General features: G+C 43.8%; 1 protein-coding gene across 1 annotated transcript in view; it reads right to left on the reverse strand.

The window, feature by feature from the left end:
- Positions 1 to 24,161, reverse strand: part of MST1R (macrophage stimulating 1 receptor) — a 352,783-nt gene that overhangs the window by 97,681 nt on the left and 230,941 nt on the right. Inside the window, exons 10-12 of the mRNA XM_069206831.1 lie at positions 18,692 to 18,785; positions 2,170 to 2,400; positions 324 to 470 (exon numbers count right to left, since the gene is read on the reverse strand). Of these exons, the coding sequence (XP_069062932.1) occupies positions 324 to 470; positions 2,170 to 2,400; positions 18,692 to 18,785 (472 nt within the window). The remainder of the gene's footprint in view (positions 1 to 323; positions 471 to 2,169; positions 2,401 to 18,691; positions 18,786 to 24,161) is intronic.

Raw genomic sequence — 24,161 nt, forward strand, 5'->3', positions numbered from 1 at the left:
GGTAAAAAAACAGTCTAAAGATGAATCTGCCTGCTGATGCATTGTGGACCATTCTCAAAAGTAAAACTTACTTCAAGTAAACAAGGTGTAATAAGGTGACAACAACAATAAATGTCAGGGTAGCGCAAAGCATGTCATTTTTGTCCATGAAAAATACTCTGCTGCTATACCCAAGGTTTTACCAGTTCACTACTTGTGTGTGCCCATGACACTTTTGGCACTGTAGGTCAGATCAGGTCAGGTCACAAATTCAAAAGGACTTAAATAAATATTTCACCACAGCAAGATCAGATTATGCAGTCTTTGTGCTGCTAGGCTAGTACCTCTACAATGCCCCCTGCCTTGGGTATTTCCACATCCTTAGGAATTCTGCAGGTGATCTCATTCTTCAGTACGGTGGGTTTGCAGTCCTTCCCATCCACTGTCATTGTGATGTTCATGCATCCATCCAAGCGGTCCAAATTGCGATGCTGGAAAAGGTGAGAGTGACTGTGGGTCAATCACAAGACACAAATACAGAACCTGTGTAATTGTTAATTAGCAACATGTGATACTCCAGAGAGTCTATGAATCAAACATCCCTCTTCTCATTCCAAGGATTCCAAAGTGGTTCCAAAGGCCTCACTCTCCTAGCATCGGTGTTTTCATGAGTGCTATGCTTATGCGCAACACGTGCTGCTAAATTATTTTCAGTTGCACCTTGTATATCCCATCCAAACTAAAATACTCTGTTAAATGTACTGGTGATAGACAGCATAGACATGATGGTGATAAGAACACCGCACAGGGAAGTTTAGTGATAAATAAAAATAACAATAACAAATTCCCAAACTTTTTACCTCAGATATTATCCTTTCTGAAATCCTAGCACTGTAGCGATCTCTACATTTAAATATTCCCAAGTACTAACTATGTGTCTCCAATACTCCTAACCTCTGTATCGCTGCTAGAAATAGGCAGATGCATTGCATCATCTAGGATTAAAATTTCATTCAGGACACTATATAGCATTTTTTACCAATCTACTTGCACCTTACAACTTACACACCTCTTTATCTGATTGTTGTAAACCAGATTAACTGAATCTTAAACAAACCCTAACAGAGTGATGATTCATCAAGCAAAAATCACCAGACCTCTCAATGTCTTGGTTATAAACCAAATGGACTGGAAAACGGAAGAAAATTCGAAGAAAGCAGGTAGGGGAGCGATATGACGTGGCAAACAGAGGAAGATATGGGATGATGGAAATGCATTGACTGGACATGGATGGAAGAAGGTGTGGGATGAAATGAGGAGAGGCTAGGCAAATGATGAGGCAGACACTTCAAAGGAGGTGAGGAAGACAGATCCAAGACGATGAGGCAGATGCAAAGAGGGGTAAGGCTGATGAGGTATGCAGAGACAGAAAGGGACGCCCAGTACATAGGGAAAAAAATTGAAAGATTGTGGGTGAGATGAATAAGTCATGAAATTCGATAGACGCAAACAAATATATGTGAAGAGTGTTTGAGAAAATTGGCAGAGGGTGTAATACATGGAATATGAATGGGATGAGAGACGATAGGGAGGATGGGCTGGAAACAGGGTGGGTTGTGAAAAACTGTACAAAAGCAGTGTTCGAATGTCTAAAGTGATGGCAGGTTGGTAAAGATAGAAGAAAGCATAATAATTTAATGGGAGATGTGGGATTGCATGGAGGGGTGCAACAGATGGAAAGATGAATGGGAAGCAGGATAAATATGTGACTGGTTGAGAATTCAGTGGTTTAGTGGATGTAGGGGCCGTTTTTCTGGAAGAGTAGCTGAAAGGAGAAATGGGGCTGCTAAGAAGAGTGGAATGGTTGACAAGAGGCTAACAGAGTGAATGGAAGTAGCTGAAAGGTTTAGCAGAGCACGAGAACAGAAGAAGTAGGAATGGTTTGTTGGAATGCTGAGCAGATTGGATTGTAGGAGGATTGGAGAGGAGGAAAGTGAGTAGACAGGAGGTTCTAGGTGGCTGAGAAGAGAAATAAGGTGGTTAGAAGGAAGTATGCAGGAGGCTGAGAGGAGGATGATTAGATTAAAAAAATGAGCTGTGTAGCCAAAAGGAGGAGCAAGATCAGGTGAGATGTGGTGAATGAAGGAGATACAACAGAAAGATGTTCAACCAAAGCCAAAGGTATCTTACATGAGCCTCAATTTCATCCTCATCCTCCTTTAAACGGTACACATTTCCTTCCTGCTCAAATTTTATAATGTCATAATAGTGTAGGTAGGACATGCGTTGCTTTTGAAGGTTGGGAGTGCCATCCATGATTACGCTGAGGTTTCCATTAATGAATATCTTGGCTGTGAAGGTATAAGTGTAAGTTGGGCTGTGGCACATGATCCTCTCTGCAGAAAAAGGGCCGTCACACACCTAACAGTGACAGAAAGTAAAAGATAAGTTATGTATCTTGTCAGTGACACTTACGTTACACTTTTTTCTCTTTTCTACATTTGACAGATAACTCTATAACATGTATGTGCGTTTGAAACATCTGATGCGTGTTTTAATCCTCTGTCACCACTACCAGGCAAAGCAATTTCTTACCATATTTCAAACCATAAATTACTGAAAACTCATTGTATTAAACATACTATACAAACTCTATCCAGTGTACCAGAAGAGACTTTCTGCTAGATAAATAAAAGGAAAACTGAGACAAACAACTTACCTTCAGTAACGCTCTTTCAGGCAGAGACTATCTAACCACGGATTCCTCACCTTTTGAATTTTCCTCAGGCATCAGACTGGATCCAAGACAGTGATGCTTTGTGAACATATGAAGGGACGCCCAAGTGGCCACCAGACAAATGTCCAGGATAAGAACGCTGCATGCCAACGCAGAGGGAGCAGTTTTGTCCCTGGTGGAAAGAGCTTGCAGTCCCTCAGAGTGAGAGTTTCTTATGCATGGCCTGTGTTTGCTCTAGAGAACCCCACAAACAGTTGATCGTCCACCCAATGTTCTATTGTGCCAATGAAGTAAAAACTCTGTGCATTTTTGTGGTCCAAACAATGGAGTTTCTCTTCTTCCTTAGAGGGGTGAGACTGAGCAACAAACACCGGTGAGGTGATATTCTGACCGATGTAACAGCATCACAAGTTTGGGCAAAAAAAAAAAAAGAGAAAGAGAGAAACAGGCAGACATTGGAAACTCCAACATGCAGAATCTTTGGCATTGCGTGTTCTTGGGGAGAAAAGGTTCTTCCCATACATGGATGGGACCTTGTGACTCCTTCAGATGTAATCGACAATCGTGATCCGCGAAGCACCTATGGCTTCATTTGTCGACGCTTAGCAACACAAAAGGATGATGGACGGACTCCTGAACAATGCAAAAACACTCATCCCCAGTCACAGATCTGGGTTTAATTCATCGTTATTTTGCTCACCATGCCACCCCAGTTTGGACCCAGCTATATGCAAATCAGTCTCAACCCTGTTCCTCATGGAACAGTCCAGCCTGAACTGCCAGGCCAGGTCCTCCCTGGACCGGAAACAAGCATCCTGGAACCAGTTCCAGGGCATCACCCTTCATGAGCCAGGCTAGCGGCACAGTGAGCAAGAGACCATTGTCTGGGCATACCTTTCCCACTTAGGGCAACTTTAGCAACACAAAAGGATGAGCAGTAAGGCTTTCAACACTAAGCAGACGCCCCTCAGCTTCAGAAGGTTGATGTGGAGCCAGGCTTCCGGCAGAGACCACAGGACTCTGATCTCCACCTCTCCTAAGTCGCTGCCCAATCCAGAAGCGCTGCATCAGTAATCACTACTAGCACTGGGAGGGGTAGGAAGAGGGGTCTGCAGCTGACCCAAGTCCGGTTAAGCAACCACCACTGAAGATCTTTTTAAGTCGCCTCCATTTTCTGGACATGGTTGGGGAGGTCTTCTAGATGTGTGGCCCACTGACACTTTAGATTTCACTGCAGCGCCCACATATGCTACCTGCCATGCTTGACCAATAGGATGCCATTGGTCCCAGCAGATATGGATTCGACCTCGCTGAAATCCAAGACAGAGGCTGAAACACTGGGATAATAGCCTGTATGTCCTGGACTCTTTATGGAGTGAAGGGGCAGAACCAGACAATGTCCAGAAAGGCTATGATGACAGCGAGCATCTAAAAAGGAATTAGGTGTGATTTCTGGGCACTGACAGTGAACTCCACTGATGTAAGGAGGTTCACCGTACTGTAGAGGTGGGTGGCGACTGCCTAGGGTAAGCCTGCCTTCAGGAGTCAGTCTTCGTGGTAGGGGAAGAATGGAGCCCATGACCTCCAAAGATGTGCTGCAACCACCACCATCACTTTCCTGAACACTTAAGGGGTGCTGGTGAGACCAAAGGGGAGCACAGCAAACTGGAAATGTTCCTGTCCCACCGGAACCGCAAAGAGCGCATTTGGGCCTGCAGGCCAGGAATGTGAAAATAAGTGTTCTGTAAATCCAACATTACCCTCCAGGGTCAAGGGCATACAAGAAATGAGCTAAGATGAGCATCTTGGATTTGTTCTTCTGGAGGAAGGGGTTGAGACTGCATAGATTTAAAATAGGACAAAGGTCTCAGTCATTCTCTGACACCAGGAAGAAGCAGGAGTAGCAACCACAGCCCACATCCAATGTGAGAACCCTCTCTATAGCCCCTTTGGCCAAAAGGTTCCTGCACTTCCTGCCATAAAACGGACAGATGGTCCTTCTTCAATCTTTACTGAGATGATGAAGCAGAGTGGTCACGAAGGATAGGGCGTACCCCTTCTGTACAATACGCACCACTCACCCGTCCAATGTGACAGCCTGTCAACATAGCAAAAATCATTGGATCCCGCTGCCAAATGGGTGGGTGATAAACTAAGGACACGCTGGTTTGCAGATGAGGAGGAAGGCTCACTTGTGTGCTGCCCTTGCGTGCCTGGTGCCACAGCTGCAGCCACAAGGTGGGGAACCTTGCTGTGGCTGAAGTGATTGTCTGTATGGGCACCTCTGCCATGGCCGTGGAAAGACAAAATGACTGATGGGAGTGGGAGAGCAGATAAGCCCAAGAAGTAATCTTTAAAGTGCTGCAGAGTGGAATCTGTTTTGTCCCCAGAAAGGGGAGTCCGTCAACGTGCTTCTCTATAAAGGACAACTGGACATCGCTTAAATAATATGTTTATCACATCCAGGCATAACAATGAATGACAACACTAGTGCCAATGACCCATCCAATGGAATCCGTGGTATCCAGGCCACAATGAATCATGAATTTGCAAGCACTGCAGCCGTCCTATACAGCTTAGGTTATGTCAGGGCGAAGGTCTTCCAGACCACATGGAAGTTATTTGAGCGACTGAGTCTCAGAAAGCACAGAAGTAACAGCACAGCAGTAGCTGGCATTGATGGACATGAGGACCAAGGTTTCTGCTCTTTTAGACTCCCTATTTAGGAGATAAGTCAGAAAAGTGTTCAGGCTCATCTGACTGGTAGAAGCCTGCACCACCAAATTCTCAGGATCAGGGCGCTGGGAAAAAAAAGCATGGTCGCAAAGGACCAATCAGTGGTATCTCGCAATCTGGTGTTTAACTGGGGGGCCAGAGCAAGGAATGGGCCAGGCCCCTAGATGAGTGTCAGCGAGTGGTTCATTAAAAAGAAGATGCTCAGTACTGCTTTGCTCTGGCAGGAGTACTTCAGTCAGTACACTCGTTTTGACATCTAGGGTGGGGAGCTTGAGGTCGAGATCTTGGGCCACCTTCTGCAGTATCAGGAGAGGTGTCAATGCTACTGTCAACTTGGAGATCATACCAGTTAGCTTCGTACTAGGACTGACCAATTTCAACGCCTACATCATAATCATTATCAGAATCTGTCCCAAACAATGACCACAGCATATGGGTTCTGCCTTCCAGAGGCAGAGTGGTACACAGATCGAAGGCAGCAGGTTATAGTAAAAACCAGTCTCAGCCATAGTCAAGGTCAGAGCAGTGCTGACTCAAAAAGCAAAATGGGCTTCGTCCTTCAGCGTCAGTGAATTTGAAATCAATGTTGACACCCGGGGACCAGCGTGGATTGTGGAGGTGGTGCAGGAGCCAGTAGAGGCCCAGTGATGGGGTTGCTGGTAACAACTGTCACTTAGGGTGCACCCACCGGCAATATCCTTGACGGAGCCTCTCCGCTTCTTTGGGCCCACAGGCACACCAGAGGGAGTTGGAAGTAATCAGTAGAGTCGGTGCATGGCACTGTATGATCTTTGTTGGAGCTGCAGATGGCCCCGAAAACTCAGGCTGTGGTGGTACAAGCTGCAGGATAGGCTCCGACATTGACTGACTTTGAAAGCAAGATTTTTGATGGTACAGCCAGGCAAGGGACTAAGCAGCAAGACAGATTCCTATCAAACGTAATTTTTGACTTTTGGTCCGCAACAGCTGCTGTGTCAGGCTCTGCTATTTCAGCCAGGCGCCATATTTGGATGAACCCTTGGAAGGCATACAATTCTTAAAAGGCCCTTTTTAGCCTACTCCCCTTCAATTGCACAAAGCTCTTCAGCACTCAACTGGAGGGTCTGTTCAAGTAATCGGTTGAACTTCACAAGCTTCTCACTCAGTAAATCCCGTCAAGAGGGGTAGACGCTTTGGAAAGCATTTGGGGGCTAATCTTCTTCAGCTAAGGGTTCTCAAAATCCCTTTTGCAGCAGGGGACATGACCAGGATGCCCCATTCGACCCAGCAGTAGCCTGCAACCTCTCCAGCTCCCCAAACCATCCCCAAAGCATGACTATCTGTCCAAAGAAGGGGAAAGAATAAAGATTTTGTCAGCTGGAGAACAGGCAATGTCTGGGTGCTTCAGCTGGTGAAGGACTGCCACAGGATAGAGTTTTCTGCAGAACCACAAGACATCTCAGTTCAAATCCTGAACCCTCACAATCCAGAGAAGCTTCAGACTTTGAGGAAGGGGATTCAACATCTTCTTGCAAAGGGAACCGTCATTCCAGTGCCAGTCCAAGAGGTGAAGTAAGGATGATATTCGATTTTGTTCTTGGTTCAAAAGACCTTGCGAGAGTTTCAGGGCTTCCTGCATCTACAATCTGTAAACCAGTTCATTCTCCATCAGAAATTAAAGATGATGAGTCTCCAAAACATCCTTCCTCTTATCTTTCTAGGCACGTAGTTAGCATCTATTGATCTCCTGAATGCATACTTACATATTTCTATGCACCCTATTGCCCAGTTTCCCTGCTTCCACTATTATCTAGAATCACGTCAATAAGCAGCTTTCTACTTTCATTGAGGCCAATGACCTGCTTCAAAGGACACACTCAGGTTTTCGTCCCTCCTATAGCACTGAGTCAGCCCTGCTGCTAGATACAGAATCAGTCTGCCAATTTTTGGATGCTAGCAACTGTGCAGAAGTACTAAAGCTGGATCTCAGTGCCGTGTTCAATACTGTCTTGTAACATCATGATTAAAAGACTTTGGAATTGTAGCATCAGCCATAAAGCCTTTGGGTGGGTCACCACCTTCCTGCAGGAGCGTATCTTCCAGGTGCCCCAAAAACCTTTTAAGTCAAAGGTGCTCCCTTTGCAGCAAGCGGCGCCGTGGGGCTCTGTGGTAATTGCTGCATTCTTGGAGTTCAGGAGTCTTGGCCATAGAGCTGGGACACTTCATTTGAAGCAGCTACGTGCTCTGCAAGTTTAAGTATTGTTATCATTATTATTCACCCTACTTCTCAGAAATTTCTCAACTTCTAGGCCTTGGGCCTCATTTTTAATTCTGTGTGCTCCGCTTTGGGGTCTCTAAAGCACCTATAGTCTTTACTAACACCTTGGCACCCTTGGGAGGCAATCTGCATTCCTTGGGACTGTTAGTTTTCCCTTACTCGGATGACCGGTCTGCAAGCCGTCAAGCTAGTGCACAAGTGCCTAGAGACTCAGGGATTCCTGTTTTATTCTAATAAACCTCATCTTCTGCCTTCTCAACAACTTATGTTCACCATCACACTATTTGACCCTGGTCTAGGAATAGCATTTCTTCCTCCTGCCTGCCAGCAGAAACTGATGACTGAGAAGTTGGTTGTCTCTGCCGGAAACTCCAGCAAGAGACTGATTGAGAGTACAGGATGACATGGTGTTGACTTCAATGCTAGTTCCGTGGGCATATCTTGTGTTTCATTTAGTGTTCCAGCTCCTTTCCCTCTCCTGAATCCTGCTTCCGTAGAGTATGAGGCTCTGGTTCAAATCTCACCTCCCATAGTCCAGAAGTTGCAGTAGTGGCTTACGGTCCAAATCTCAACAAGTATTGCGCCTCGGCCTACCAGTGCAATTCCTTGGCCGCTGGGCATGCCGCTCCCCTTTTTCTCGCCATTTCCCCACACGAGGCCCTAGGTTTTGCATCGAGCCTCGGTGAGCTCGGGGTGCGGCACGGCCTAGGAGTTAACGGTGGACCTCCATTCCCCCCACTATGTCACATACCTGGTCTTTTGCCTTACTCTGTTCTTTTCTTTTTTTGTTCTACTTTTTCTTGCCTGACTCTTTTTTGGGTGGAGCTATGTTCTTCTTCTTCTTCCCAGCATGTCTTTCTCTTCCCTCCATGCAACAGGATCCCTTTCTAACATGGTGTCTTCATCTGTATTCCCTATGGTAGTTTTTCCCAATCTAACATGGTGTCTTTTCCCTTCCTGAATGCCACTTCCTGTACTTGGGTATATAAGGACTGAGACACTTGGTCTCATTGTGCTGCAACACTTCCTTTGGTGGTGATCACGCTCAGGTCCCCCAGCCTTTCTTTTGCCTTTTTTCTGTTCCTTCCAGTTATATTTTTGTTATTGAAAACTTACCTTTGCCTGTGCCCTTTTTGTTGTTCCAGGGAGTTCCAACCTTTGAGGTTTTTTCCTTTGGGTTTTTCCTCAGGGACTCCTTTTGGAGGGCACGGACTGCTTTGACGTTCCCTTGTCAGTATCACAGTGGCTACCAGAAAGGGTCGCCCATATCTTGGTCAAGGCAGGACCTACAACCGGCAATCCTGCAGATAAATCTGGTAAGCGACGAGTCAACCGTGACAGATTGCAGCACCAAACAAACAAGCCCTTTTTGAGCAGCATGGAGGATAGCTCAACGGCAGCTGCAGAATCCAATCAGTCATTGCTGTTAACTATTCAACAGCAAGCCCAGGAACTACAACAAGTACGTAATGAAAATGCAGCTTTATGACAAGCCCTGGCATCCCGAACCTCCGATGTTCCCACTGTCTCTGCTACCACACCATGTTTTTCAGGAGATCCGAACACACTAAGAGAGTTCTTTGATGCCCTGACAGTCTATTTTGCTTTTCGACCCACACAATTTGCACAAGATAAAACAAAGGTGGGATATCTCATCAGTGCCTTGTCTGGTCCTGCTCTGGCATGGGCAACTCTGTTAGTAGCCGCTAACGACCCTACGTTATCGGATTATTTCGCTTTTCTCACTGATGTCAAACAAATGTTTGAACGCCCGGGATTGGAGGTGTCTGCAGAAGAAGCGTTATGTGATATCCAACAAAGTAACCAGGATGTTCTTTAATACATTACACCTTTTAGACAGCTAGCAGCAGAGACAACATGGGTAGAACGCACCTTGGTAACTCTGTTCCGAAGAGGTCTACGAGATGAAATCAAAGATGAATTAGTACATTCAACCACAGTGGAAGATCTATGTGGATTGATGGATCAAGCGCTTTCCATAGAGTATCGTCTAAAGGAACGCTGTCTTGAAAGAAGAAAGAATCGCAGTCCTTCTTATGCTGGAAATCCACGTACAGTCGTCCATCGTACTGAGGAAACTCGATCAGCCTCAAAGAGGCAACAGACGAGGAACCCATGCAAATAGACACCGCTCGTGGCCCTCTCACGGCAAGTGAACGCGAGAATCAGCGTAGAAAGGGATTAAGTCTCTGTTGTGGACCTGCTGGCCACCTGTACATACTTGTCCTGTCCGTCCAGTAAAATCCATGGGAAATGCCAATTCCCGTCCTCTATGAGGAAGGAGGGGACTGGATTCTCTGCGATACCTTCTATCAGTTCTTCTAACGAGAATGCCCCTACATTGTTTTTGTTACCAATTACCCTACAGCTACTTGACGGTTGGGAAGAAAGAGCTTTAGCCTTATTAGACTGTGGGGCCAGTGGAATATATATTGATGAGACATGGGCTATGGAACACAGGATCCCTCGAGTATTAAAAGATATTCCAGAGCAAGTTCATACCGTTGATGGTTCTTTGCTAGCCTCCGGTCCTGTCATCAACGCTACCCCTGCTTTGTGTTTACACTTCGGGAAACATCAAGAACATGTTTCTTTCGATTTGATATCCACACCTAATCATACAATAATCCTAGGTATACCCTGGTTTACAAGGCATAACCCATATATCAACTGGGAAACCAGAACCATTTCTCTTTCCTCGCAATTTTGTCAAGACCACTGTTATGCTTCAGGAAAATATTGGTCACCAAAGAAGATGTTACCCACAGCACCAGAAGTAGGTTGTTCCATAAATGCTATCGAAGGAGTACCTATTCATTATATGGATTATGCAGACATGTTTCCAAAACCAACAAGACCAGTGCTACCACCACACAGGGAGTATGATTGTACCATTCCATTGGAACCTGGTGCTGTTGTTCACTTTGGTAGAATGTACTTGCTCACTGAATCAGAGAAAAAGATACTCAAGGACTATCTGCAGGAAAATCTTCAGAGTGGTCTGATTGCTCCATCTTCTTCCCCAGCTGGGGCTCCTCTTTTTCTTCGTGCCCAAGAAGACGAAGGATCTACGACCCTGTATGGACTTTCGTGGGTTAAATAAACACACCATAAAAGACAGATACCCCTTACCCTTAATAAGAGATATCTTGGAATCAGTCAGAGGGGTGCACAGATTTACAAAGTTAGACCTTAGAGGAGCTTACCATCTGTTGAGAATAAGAGAAGGCGATGAATGGAAAACTGCCTTCAGCACTCCTTTTGGTCATTATGAGTATCGAGTAATTCCTTTTGGTTTAACTAATGCCCCCTCATATTTCAGAGATTTATGGATCCGATACTTTCTGATCTGTTAAATCATACTGTGGTCATCTACTTGGATGACATCTTGATGTACTCTAGAAATCCTGAACATCATACCGTGCATGTAACTCAAGTCCTAGGCAGACTTAGACAACATCAACTGTTCTGCAAACCCGAGAAATGCGAATTCGATAGAACAGAAGTGAAATACCTTGGGTATCACATCAGTCCAACTGGTATTTCCACGGATCCTGTCAACATCAGGGCAGTGCACGCTCTACGGGCGACTGGAATGCAAAAACCCAACACTTATGAGATAACATAATTCATGCATTATGTTGATATGCTGTTGTTTAACCTTTTGCATTGCAGAGTTTAATCCTGAAGACTTATATTCAAGGTGCTTGTAAATACTGTTCATTTGCAATGTATTGCTGCAGGCTTTCAGAGTGTGTCAGGGTGTGGTCCCTTTCCAGGGCCTTCTAGAAGCTTTCTCTGCAGCATGACTGGGTGTGGTTTGTGGGATGGGCCAGACTCTATATAAGGGAGCCAGCCCAGCTCCACGTGCTCACTATTCAGAAGTCCTGGTGCGGAGCAGCAGCAATTTCCTGAGCTCCTGTTCCGGAGGCCTACCTTGATCTTCCAGGCCTTGCCCTTCATTGTATTGGTGATCCGTGATCAGGGCGGTAAGACTGAGGTCGGACTGGGCCCCCGATCCCGTTTTCGAAGGCATTCGAGTTCTTGGGCCTAGTTTTCATATCGGAAGATTTTTCCTTGTGCGTGTGAATGTGCTCTTGGTTTCTGGAATTTACATGTTGATATTTGAATCAGCAAGACGCGCAATTCATTCTTGGCATTTGGCTTTTGAGATTCAGGTCAGGAACAGTGTGTGCGACCATTTCTAGACATTTGCATATTGGCATACGAATCGGCAGGTCGCGCGATTTATTCCTTGTGTTTAACTCTCGATACTCATTGTGCGCTACCATTTCTTGGCATTTACATGGTGGCATTCGAATCGGCAAGATGCGCGATTCATTCCTTGTGTTTAACTCTTGATACTCATTGTGTGCTACCATTTCTTGGCATTTACATGGTGGCATTCGAATAGGCAAGACGCGCAATTCATTTCCGTGCATTTAACTCTTGATACTCATTGTGTGCTACCATTTCTTGGCATTTACATGGTGGAATTCGAATCAGCAAGACGCGTGATTCATTCCTTACATTTAACTCTTGATAATTATTGTGCGCAAGCATTTCTTGGCATTTACATGGTGGCATTCGAATCGGCAAGACGCGCGATTCATTTCTGTGCATTTAACTCTTGATACTCATTGTGCGCTACCATTTCTTGGCATTTACATGGCGGCATTCGAATCGGCAAGACGCGCGATTCATTCCTTACATTTAACTCTTGATAAGTATTGTGCGCAACCATTTCTTGGCATTTACATGGTGGAATTCGAATCAGCAAGACGCGTGATTCATTCCTTACATTTAACTCTTGATAAGTATTGTGCGCAACCATTTCTTGGCATTTACATGGTGGCATTCGAATCGGCAAGACGCGTAATTATATTTTTTGCAATTAAAACTTTGATAATCATTGTGCGCGACCATTTCTTGGCATTTTTATGGTGGCCTTCGAATCGGCAAGACGTGCAATTCATTCCCGCATTTAAAACTTGATGTTTCAGATCGCTTGCAAAGTGCGTGATCATTTCATGGCATTTGCATATTCTTGTTGAAATCGGCAGTGTGCGCGATTCATTTTTCGGCATTTAAAACTAGGTGGTAAAATTCTAGATGTTACATTATATGCGCATAATAAGTCCTTAATATAATTCCTATTGTGTTCCCGGAAACGTTCCGATTATTTTTTGTCCTCATGCAAAAGACCATGTTTGATTTTGAAAACATAATTCTACAAGGTTCTTATATTCCTAGTCAATGTGTAACATTTCATGAAAAGTTTCATTGAGAAGTTGTATTAATCATTCTTGATTCCTTCCCAGGTAACCAGAAGTCTTGAGGCCTAGTTATTAGTCCTTTCTTAAGTTATCCATGGTGACAGTATGACAATGCTTAGAATCATTGTCTAGTAAATGTCAATGTAATATAATCTTGATGTTGTGTGTTTTAACCTTTTGTTTCCTACAGGTCTCCTTCCCAGCTGTGCCCATCCTAATCCCCTTTTCCCCACGCTTGGACTCTCTCAGTCTCTGTGATTTATCTATCAGAGTCTTGGAGCTGTCTAGTGGTGGACATGTTGGGAGCGTGCGCAGACCGCGAGGATCTCGTCTCCCTGACAGATCCTGAGAAAGTCCAGGCTATCCTACACTGGCCATCCCCCTCTTCCATTAAAGAAACAGAGTGTTTTTTAGGATTGGCCAACTTTTACCGTCAATTTATGTCCGATTTCGCTCAGCAAACCAGACAAATTACACAAACTCTTAAGAAAGAGAATTTATGAAATGGGTTTATTTGGTCTGGTACGGCCGAAAGAGCCTTCCAAAATTTAAAACATGCCTTTACCCAAGCTCCAATACTGCGACATCCTGATACCACTAAACAATTTATCGTGGTCACTAATGCTTCAGAGAGAATAGGGGCTGCCTTACTACAAAGACAAGTTGACGATGGATTAGAACGTCCAATTTTTTATCTGTCTCATGTGTTATCAGATTCCAAATGTAATTATTCTGTTTTGGAACGAGAACTTCTAGCACTAAAAACAGCATGTAACGAATGGAGACACTTCCTTATGGGATCTAGAGAACCATTTGAAGTACGAACTGACAACGAAATTTACAATGTCTACGGAACTTCCAATGTCAGAACAGTCGCCAAGCCTGTTGGGCTTTTTTTTTTTGTCAGTTTGATTTTTATATTACTTATATCCCTGGTTCTCAGAATATGCTTGCAGATGCCTTGTCACGACGTTACTCTGAAGTTATCCATTCCCCTTCACAACATCTTATTGAACCCAAAAGAATCATTGGTCTAGTACAGTCTTTTCTCGATAAAGTACGGTCAGAATACTCCACTCTCTCAGACTCAGAAATGAAAGAATTACGACCAAAATGACGCAAAGTCAAAGAACATTTTTACTATAAAGATGCATTATTTCTTCCTTCCAAAATGGTACAACGGAGAGAACTCCAAATGTGTCACGGCTCCCCTTTAGCAGGCCATTGTGGTATTAAAGCCACACAAGAACTACTTCTCCGTTCCTTTTGGTGGCCTACACTTAAGAAAGATACTGAGAGTTATGTGGCGTCTTGTCCCATCTGTGCCCAAGCTAAGATACCCCATACCAAGCCTGCAGGATTACTTAATCCATTACCTGTGCCACCAGCCCCTTGGCATACAATATCAACAGATTTTATGTGTTCTTTACCACCCTCAGCAGGTAACGGAGTGATAATGGTGACTGTGGATTCTTTCACTAAAATGGCTCATTTCACTGCCGTGAAAAAATTACCCACATCCCAAGAATTAAACCAGATCTTTATACAAGACATATTTCGTCTTCATGGTCTCCCTCAAGTTATCCTTTCCGATCGTGGTCCGCAATATAGATCATGTTTTTGGAAGCATTTCTGTAAGACTTCACATATTGAGGTAGCCTTGTCTTCTGGTTTCTACCCTCAGACTAATGGACAGACGGAACGTCTAAATTGGGGACTAGAACAATATCTACGTTGTTTCTGTATTACTACTCAGAGTAATTGGTCCACATATTTACCTATGGCTCAATTTTCATACAATAATACAATACATAGTGCCTCAAAAAACACTCCTTTCTTCTGTTCATATGGTTTTCATCCCAAGTCTTTTCCTACCGTAATGAGAAATTCTTCTACACTTCCTGCAGTCACTTCCTATACTCGAAGATTACGTATTATTCAGCTCCTAATCCATTCAAACCCTCCTAGCTACCAAGCAACAGATGAAAAGGATGGCTGACAAGAGACGCTGTGAAGCTCCATCTTATAAAATACAAGACAAAGTTTGGCTTTCCTCCCGATTTCTACCTCTCCATTTATCACAAACAAGTTCAAGCCTTATTATTGACCCTTTTCTATCCTTCAAAAGATCAATCCAGTTTCTTTTCGGCTGCGTTTGCCTCGGACTTGGAAAATTCATCTTGTCTTTTATGTCTCTCAACTAAAACCTTATAGATCTGATCCTTTTGGCAGACAATTCACCAGTCCTCCTCCTCTTTTGGTGAATAATGAACCCGAGTACGAGGTACAAGAAATTTGTGATTCACGTCTGTTCCGCAATCGCCTCCAGGTATCTTATGCATTGGAAAGGCTACCCTTTGAGTGAGTGTTCTTGGGAAGATGCCTCCTCTGTTCACGCCCCCTTTTTGGTTAATCAATTCTTTCGTCTACATCTGCACAAACCCGGGGCTCCGGGGGGGGGGTGGCCTACTGTTGCGGCGCAGCCTACTGCTGCGCACTCTGAGGAACCGAGTCGGGACGCGGCCGAGGCCGCAGTGCAATTCCTCGGCCGCTGGGCATGCCACTCAACCTTTTTGTCAGCATTTCCCCGCACGAGGCCCTAGGTTTTGCATCGGACCTCGGCAAGCTCGGGGTGCGGCGCGGCCTAGGAGTTAACGGTGGGCCCCTATTCCCCCCACTATTTCACATACCTGGTCTTTTGCCTTACTCTGTTCTTTTCTTTTCTGTTTTTGTTCTTCTTTTTCTTGTCTGCCTCTTTTTTGGGTGGAGCCATGTTCTTCTTCCCAGCATGTCTTTCTCTTCCCTGCAGCATCAGGATCCCTTTCTAACAGGGTGTCTTCATCTGTATTCCCTATGGTAGTTTTTCCCAATCTGACATGGCGTCTTTTCCCTTACTGAATGTCACTTCCTGTACTTGGGTATATAAGGACTGAGAAACTTGGTCTCATTGCGCTGCAACACTTCCTTTGGTGGTGATCACGCTTCGGTCTCCCTGCCTTTCTTTTGCCTTTTTTCTGGTCCTTCCAGTTATATTTTCGTTATTGAAAACTTACCTTTGCCTGTGCCCTTTTTGTTGTTCCAGGGAGTTCCAGCCTTTGAGGTTTTTTCCTTCGGGTTTTTCCTCAGGGACTCCTTTTGGAGGGCACGGACTACTTTGATGTTCCCTTGTCAGCAGCACCGTGGCTACCAGAAAGGGTCGCCCACATCTTGGTCAAGGCAGGACCTACAAGCGGCAAGACCATCCTGCAGATAAATCTGGTAAGCGACGAGTCAACCGTGACAACAAGAGGGTGCTTCTCTCTCCTCCCATGCCAGTAACAATCACCTGGATAGAAGCAGTTAGGGGAGGGGAGCAACAATGAAGGATCTCAAGGTGCAAGGTCTCTATGCAAGTTCAGGAAGTCTTCAATTTGGAAAGAGCGGTCAACAGTACACAAAGACTCTTGTTTCTTGTAACAAAGATCATCAAAAAGCCAGTTCAGATCATAATGGAAATCAAGTGATGAGAGATTATCTGAACCATCTGGGAGGGACTTGTGTTCCTTAGTTGGCGCCTTCCAGAGCAGATCAGGTTCTGGGCAGAGGACAATCTAGTCTCCCTGACAGCAATATCGCTTCTCGGAATGGAGAATATGCATGAAGACCTTCTGCAGAAGGTTTTTTTTTAATTTACTAAAATCGTTGGAATCAACACTAAGATTTTTAAGAAGCCTTGCGATTTTAGACAGATGCCACAAACCAGCATCACCCTTTGAAATGTGTTTTAGCTCTTTGCAGTTCATCATCTGCCACTTTTATGGGCAGATCAATATATTGGCCACAGAAGGATTGAGACATATTGAAGCATGCGGTCAAGGTTGTAACATTTACAAGCAGTTGCTGTTAGAGAGGAACACAAATAATAGTTAAGAGTATGTTATTTTGGTAATTCACAACATTTTAAAAGCATGCCTACTATTACATTTAAAACATCGCCCCTGTATCATACCCATTAATGTTAGATAGGTTGAGAAAGTCTGTTGTTCTAAAAATTGGATTGTGGTCTAAAACATATGAGAAGCACTGCACTAGACAGTTTGGAGCCAAGACCAGGGGAAGTGAAGAAGTGACAAGAACCAATTTTGGGGATATGTCAGGGAATTCGCCTACAGAAAGGCTGGCACCAAGTATGAAAATTGGACCTTCCGATTTATTATCAGAACACTTCTGGGCTTGGATTCAGAAGACGGACTGCCTTACTGTCTGAAGAAGGAAGACTGGACCTGCTTGCTTTAAATGCAGGATCCCCAGAAGTGACATCAAGGGTCCATTGGCTGTCCTCCTGTTTCATCTACAGGTACACAATAAGCTTCCGGAGGCTTCTCCCGCCTCCCGGCTGACCAGATCCAAATGGCTTCCAACCGTCTCCACTAATAACCCCAATTTCATAAAAGTATATGAACAAAACTCAGAAAAAAAAACATAACTCAAAAAGGCATAACAACAATTTCAAAGGCTTGGACTGATTTATAGTTTAGCAACAAAGGCTCAGCAAACTTGGCTTTTTCGGATTTCTTCACTACAAGGAAAGAATCAAAGAATGAAAATCTTCTGCTTCAGATGAAAATAATGTGACACTTTGGTAAGATCATGGACTCATTGTGTTAATGTTGAAAAAGAAAACAAAAATTGACATGGAAACGGGGAGGTTTTTAATATTATCAATAAAATATAACTGAGTCAAGAAAGTGACATAACCAAAGAAGTTGAATTGCAACCCCAAGTAGTGACATGTCAAGTGCACTGTCACCAAAAGGTTGCAAAGTATTTAGCCCCCTTCTGGGAAGAACCCAATGAAAAAGAGATTGTCATTGATGTTATATGGACAGTTTACTAGTGGCCTGAGCTATGCTATGCAGTTAGAACAATCATCGGCAATGCCAATAGGTCTGGTTTTAAAGGAAAATTGAATAGCAATGGGAAGCATTACAAGTAAATAGCACAGAAATGTATAGGTATTTGTATGGAAAAGGTCAAATAATATTGGAGGAGGTTAAAAGGTCCGGCGACAGTTGCACTGTCCAATACTGTCAAGCTCGACCTAAAAATCCATGTTGGTTAATGACTTCCCTCCTCATATCTGCGCCGCTCCCAGCAAAAAACGATATAAGGTATCTAAGACTCTTTAATAACATTACATTGTCATGTGCATGCCCTTGAAAATCTAAGTTCAGACTGGTGGATAAATAAACAAAATGATCACAGATGTGTGGAGGTGAAGTACTTTTTGTGTAAGTACACAACTTCTGCTTAATCAAAACTTGTACTCCTGTCACCCAACATGTGGGCGGAGCAACACCCCTCTCCTGGTGGTTCTCACATAATTGTCTGGTGGCAGCTGCACTGTGAAGCCCGACCATAAAAATGAGTGGAGATACACATCCCGATGTGTGCCTACGAGGCACAATACCACTGAGACGTTCAGCTGGTTGCCTGGTGCAGGTGGGTCATCTTCCAGAGAATAGCATGAGCTTCATTTGCAATACAGGAAACTGTTCATTAAGACACTTTGGGGATTAAGCTATTCTGAACAGACTAATACTACCGCTTTCCATACTACAGTGACTGGCACCCCACTTAATTTGCTTGCTTCCCTCATTAATTTGGTGCCTCATCAGCTCAAGATAACAGTCTGGTCGCACTTACCCTTGAAACAGTCCGTCCTCGTTCATCACTGAACTGAACTGTGGCCTTGGAGACTGAATTCAGGTTTGTGCCCTCTATGGTGAGCAAAGAGCCCCTGGATAAAGAAAAAATATGTTTAGAATAGCAGTAAGTCCCTCCTTGTCACAATGCACTGCGGTCAAAGTCAAAACACAAGCGACTTCTAATTGAAGGACTTACAGAGACAACGCCCTACCACATCACACCTTGGCGACTTCCTAGAATTAAAGAACTATGCACTCATAGACAATGGGGAGCTTCCTATCAACAGTCAATCACAGTCTTCAGCAAAGCACGCCTTAATGTGAACAGGGCAAAAGGAAGGGTGTATTGTTTACCGTAAGGATCACTGGATCATTTCTCTGGAACTGTAGTACCAGCTGTGTTTCAAGGCCACTAGAGATACTAACATTTTGTTAGAAATTGGGTCTTTGGTTGGCAGTCAGGTTACCCCTTGTTCAAGCAAGAACCCTCACTCCAGTCAGGGCACAGGAGAAACATGCCTGGTAGACCCCCCACTCACCCTCTTGGTAGCTTGGCATGAGCAGGCAGGCTTTACTCAGAAACAATGTGTAAAGTATTTGTACCAACACACACAGTAATACAGTGAAGACACTACAAAATGGACACCACACCAGTTTAGAAAAATAGGAAATATTTATCTAAATCAAACAAGATCAAAACAACAAAAATCCAACATACACAAGTTAAAATATGAATTTTCAAAAGAATAAGAGTCTTAGTCCATAGAAAATGATGATTTTGCACAAAGTACCGGGTTAGCATAAAAAAATAAAGCCGCACGGGCAAGTGTGCATCGGAAAAGGCAGCGATGCATCGATTCCTTCTTCGCTAGGGAGGCTGTGCATCATTTCTTCTCCGGTCGGGTCAGCGATGCGCCGTTTTTCTCCATCGTAAGATATTTCCAGATGGGGTTCCTCGGATCCGTGCAGAGTCGGGATAACTTTGACATGCAGGGACAATGCCTGGAAGATCTGGTTGCACGGTGTTAGAAAACCGCACTGCATGGGGTTTGTGTTGTTATCAGCAGCCGCAAGCGGGTGTTGCGTGTCATTTCTCCAGCCACGATGCGTGGATCTCCCAGCCGAGATGAAGGTGGGGCCTCGATTTTAGCTAGAGGGTTGGAGACTTCATTGTGAGAGGGCAGGCATAGCCCATTTAGGTGTAATTGACCGCTCCTCCCTCCACTGTAGCACAGATGGCTCATCAGGATATGCAGGCTGCACCCCAGCTCCCTTTGTCCCACTGTCTAGAGGGAGTTCACAAACAGCCCAACTGTCAAACTGACACAGACCGGAAATCCACAAACAGGCAGAGTCACAGAATGGATTAAGCAAGAAAATGCCTACTTTCTAAAAGTGGCATTTTCAAACTGACAATCTGAAAAACAAGTTTACTAAAAGATGTATTTTTAAATTGTGAGTTCATAGACCCCAAATTCCATATTTCTATCTGCCCTCAAAGGGAATCTGCACTTTAATGATATTTCGGGGCAGCCCCCAAGTTAATCTATGGGAGAGATAGGCCTTGTAACAGTGAGAACTGAATGTAGCAGTATTTCACTGTTAGGAAATGTAACACACATCAGTACATGTCCCACTTTTAACATACATTACACCCTGCCCAGAGGCCTACCTAAGGCCTACATTAGGGGTGCCTTGCCTGTATAAAAAGGGCAGGATTAGGCCTGGCAAGCGGGTACACTTGCCAAGTCGAATTGGCAGTTAGAAACTGCACACACAGACACTGCAGTGGCAGGTCTGAGCCATGTTTACAGGGCTAAGCATGTGGGTGGCGCAACCAGTGCTGCAGGCCCACTAGTAGCATTTGATTTACAGGCCCTGGGCACCTCCAGTGCACTTTACTAGGGGCTTACTAGTAAATCAAATATGCCAATCATGGATAATCCAATTACACATACATTTTACATAGGAGCACTTGCATTTTAGCACTAGTTAGCAGGAGTAAAGTGCCCAGAGTATCATAAACAGCAAAAACAGTCCCGCACACATCAACAACCTGGGAAGCAGAGGCAAAAAAGACAGGGGAGACCACGTCAATGACTCTAGGTCTAACATGTCATCTGGGAAAACATAAAAAACTGTATTTATTAGGCTTTGTCATAGTAAAGCTGCGTTAGAGGGCTAACTCCGAAGAACCACAGAATGTGCGACTTGCAATTTCATACCAGACAATTCCTAATATACAGAGTTTGTCACTGGTTTAAGCAAAATTACTGTCCCATTCCAAGTTTCACAGGTCATAATGGGGAATAAAATGTAAATGAGTTTTCACTGCATGGGAAACCTGCATGTTTTTCTGGTTCCAACATGCAAAACTCAGAATTTTCTCTTTTTAATCCCACTCAAAGTTTTTACTGATAAGGCATCTGTTTATTCAATCGAAGGGTGTACTAAGCGTGAATGTCATTAACTTCCTGATGCAGCGTTCGCACCATCAATGAAATGCCCGATCATGGGCACACGCTGAAAATTGAACTAAATATTACCGGAACATAAAAATCACAGCGTTATACATAGTACGTTGAATTAATTATTTAAGCTGAAATGAAGTAGCATTTAGTCACTAAACACTTGTTGGATTTTTGGTTTTAATGGAGACACAATAACGAAATATTGATGTAACACATTTTTTCAACAAAATGAACAAATCAATTACAAAACTGTTAAAAATTGGTGCGACTACCTTTGAAATTGTAAACAACGTAAAATTCCCCAATTTGGGATTGTTGTATATTTATAGTAAGTGCTACTTCTCAGGTGGGCCAGACTTCTGTTTCCCTAAAGAAATATAAAATCCCAACATAGCAGTGTGTTAAGGCTAGAGATTTACTGGACATTTATAAACTGATTAGCGAAGCCTCTGGAATTTAGTGATTTTTCAGTTTCATTATTTATGTAGCTTGAAACTTGCCATAATTACAACAACACAATGCACCTTCCGGTGCATATTTACTTATTTCTGATAGAATAGGATAAAAGGGGTTTTATCACAAAAGTTACAAAGACCGTTGCATGTAAAATAGAATTCAGCTTCACACACTGCAAAGGTTCCATGCCCATGTTAAACTGTGGCACACAGCAGACTATATTCCGACTTCAAAGACCTGGCGAAACTAACCAGCTATTGTTAATAACCCTAATGTATTGGTGAATTGGGAACTAGTGATTTTATTCTTTGGTTTCAGAAGAAGCAAAAACTAGCATACTTAAGATCAGAACAAGGGAGGAGTGGTTAATTGTCCAGTCAATGACTTCACTCAGATGTTTCAGTGCTCCTTCTAGCACTCCAAGATCAAACAAATAATAAAACAAATGCATAAAATCAGTATTACACAAATAAATAAATGTTTGCCATTGTAAATGTTAAGTATTAGACCCATGCCATAGTTTTCTTTCATTTCTAATAATGGCTTTATGACTCTTTAGTCAAAACATTTAATGTTTACAACACAGTGTTTTATTTTAGAGAGCAGGTCGCGTTTAAAAGAAAACTAAACATTGTACATCTTTTTAAGGTCTGAAATTGTATTTATTCGGATCCGTGCAGAGTCGGGATAACTTTGACGTGCAGGGACAATGCGTGAAAAATCTGGTCACACGGTGTTAGAAAACCACACTGCATGGGGTTTGTGTTGTTATCAGCAGCCGCAAGCGGGTGTTGTGTGTCATTTCTCCAGCCACGATGCGTGGATCTCCCAGCCGCAATGCAGGTGGAGCCTCAATTTTAGCTAGAGGGTTGGAGACAGCATTGTGAGAGGGCAGGCATAGCCCATTCAGGTGTAATTGACCGCTCCTCCCTCCACTGTAGCACTGTAGCTGTATGGGAAAAAGTGATGTGCCGGTGGATCAAGGGGCTTGTAAATAATCCCCAATGTTGTTCAAAGAAAGAGAAGAAAATGAAAGTAGCACTTAACTGGCAAATTCTGTAAAATGGCGCTAATGTGTATGGTTGTGAATAAAAAACAATCTGCCCACTTTGCCACCACTCGGTCTTGCTTTGTTTCGTTTTTTTTCTCCATATTTTGAACCTTTGTTTCCCTCTACATCCTGAGGCTGCACTTTGGAATAGAAAAATGTCCAAAAAAAGACATTTTCAGCTGGAATAGAAAAATGTAAGAAAAAGACAACATTTGCAGCCAAAGTTTTTCTATCTTTTTTGGATTCATTTCACAGGGGAACAAATTAAGGAAAGAAGAGGAAAGAGAGGGTAAGAGCCGTTTGTTGAAGTCATAGTTTTCAGCAAGTGAGGAGAAGCGAGACAGAAAGAGTGAATAAGAGGAAGAAAGGAGGGCAACTGCAAAGCTGCAGAGCAGAAGTGAACACTGCAGGGCGGTGGGCAGTGTGAGATGAGTGTGGCGAGGAGGTGGGATTCATCATATCTAGAAGGGGGACGCTACACCGTGGTGAGGTAGATAAATGCATGCAGCTGGTTGGATTTATTGTGAGTGGACCAAAGACGAGCTGAGGATCAAAGTTAAACGTTTTCCACTGTAAGCATCAACCAGGTATTGCACTACCTCCAGGAATGGTGCACTTCCCAGCTGGGGAAAACAATGTTGTTCAAAGAAAGACAAGAAAATGGAAATGTAGCACATTACTAGCAAACACTTTAAAGTGGTGCTAATGTGTGAGGGTGTGAATAAAACCAATTTGCCCTCTTTGCGACCACCCGGTCTTGCTTTATTTTTGCAACCAGGGGTCTGCAATGCAGAGAAATGGTGGGTGAGAGGGGATCTGAAAAGCAGCAACAGGGAAGAGAGGATGTGCCGTAAAGGCCAAAGCTGGTGGCTTTGGCTCTAAGGAACCAGGTTTGAGTCTTGGCGTCGTCTACAAGTTGAGTTTGCGCTGTAAGTAGCTGTAAAATATAAAGTTTTGGTGGGAGTGAAAATAAACAACAAAGTGAAAACACATGCTGTCGCAGACAGGGTGTTAACGAGTCGTGCAGAACGAAAGAAAGGCAAAGCCGCCAACTTAAAGATAAAGTCCGGTGTGCTGTGCTGCAACAATTACAAAAAACACTGTTTGCCTCAACAACAGATGAAGAATGCAAGCAGAAGGAAACTGCAGTTGAGCAGTGCTCCTCAGTGAAAAATGGGAAGTGACATATCGCTGCTTGAACAACTTAGGAGGCAGCAAAGAAGAGCGACACTGGACTAAACCAATGGTAACCAGCAGGTGGGAGCAAAGTCCTTTATTCAGTACAACAGTTCTCCCAGACAACGTGTGCGTTCTGCCTAGGCTCGACCTAAAAAAGGAGGCCATCACATTGCGATGGGTCTAGTATTATTAATCTCACTGGTTTGCACACAACTATGAAACAGTACCATTTTGTTTCTTTTTTACAAAATTGAGTACTATTATTTTGACTATTTTAGTCTTGCATATAGCTTCAGAAATTGGTTAACTCT

Source organism: Pleurodeles waltl, chromosome 9 (assembly GCF_031143425.1).
Source record: "Pleurodeles waltl isolate 20211129_DDA chromosome 9, aPleWal1.hap1.20221129, whole genome shotgun sequence".
Taxonomy (NCBI): domain Eukaryota; kingdom Metazoa; phylum Chordata; class Amphibia; order Caudata; family Salamandridae; genus Pleurodeles; species Pleurodeles waltl.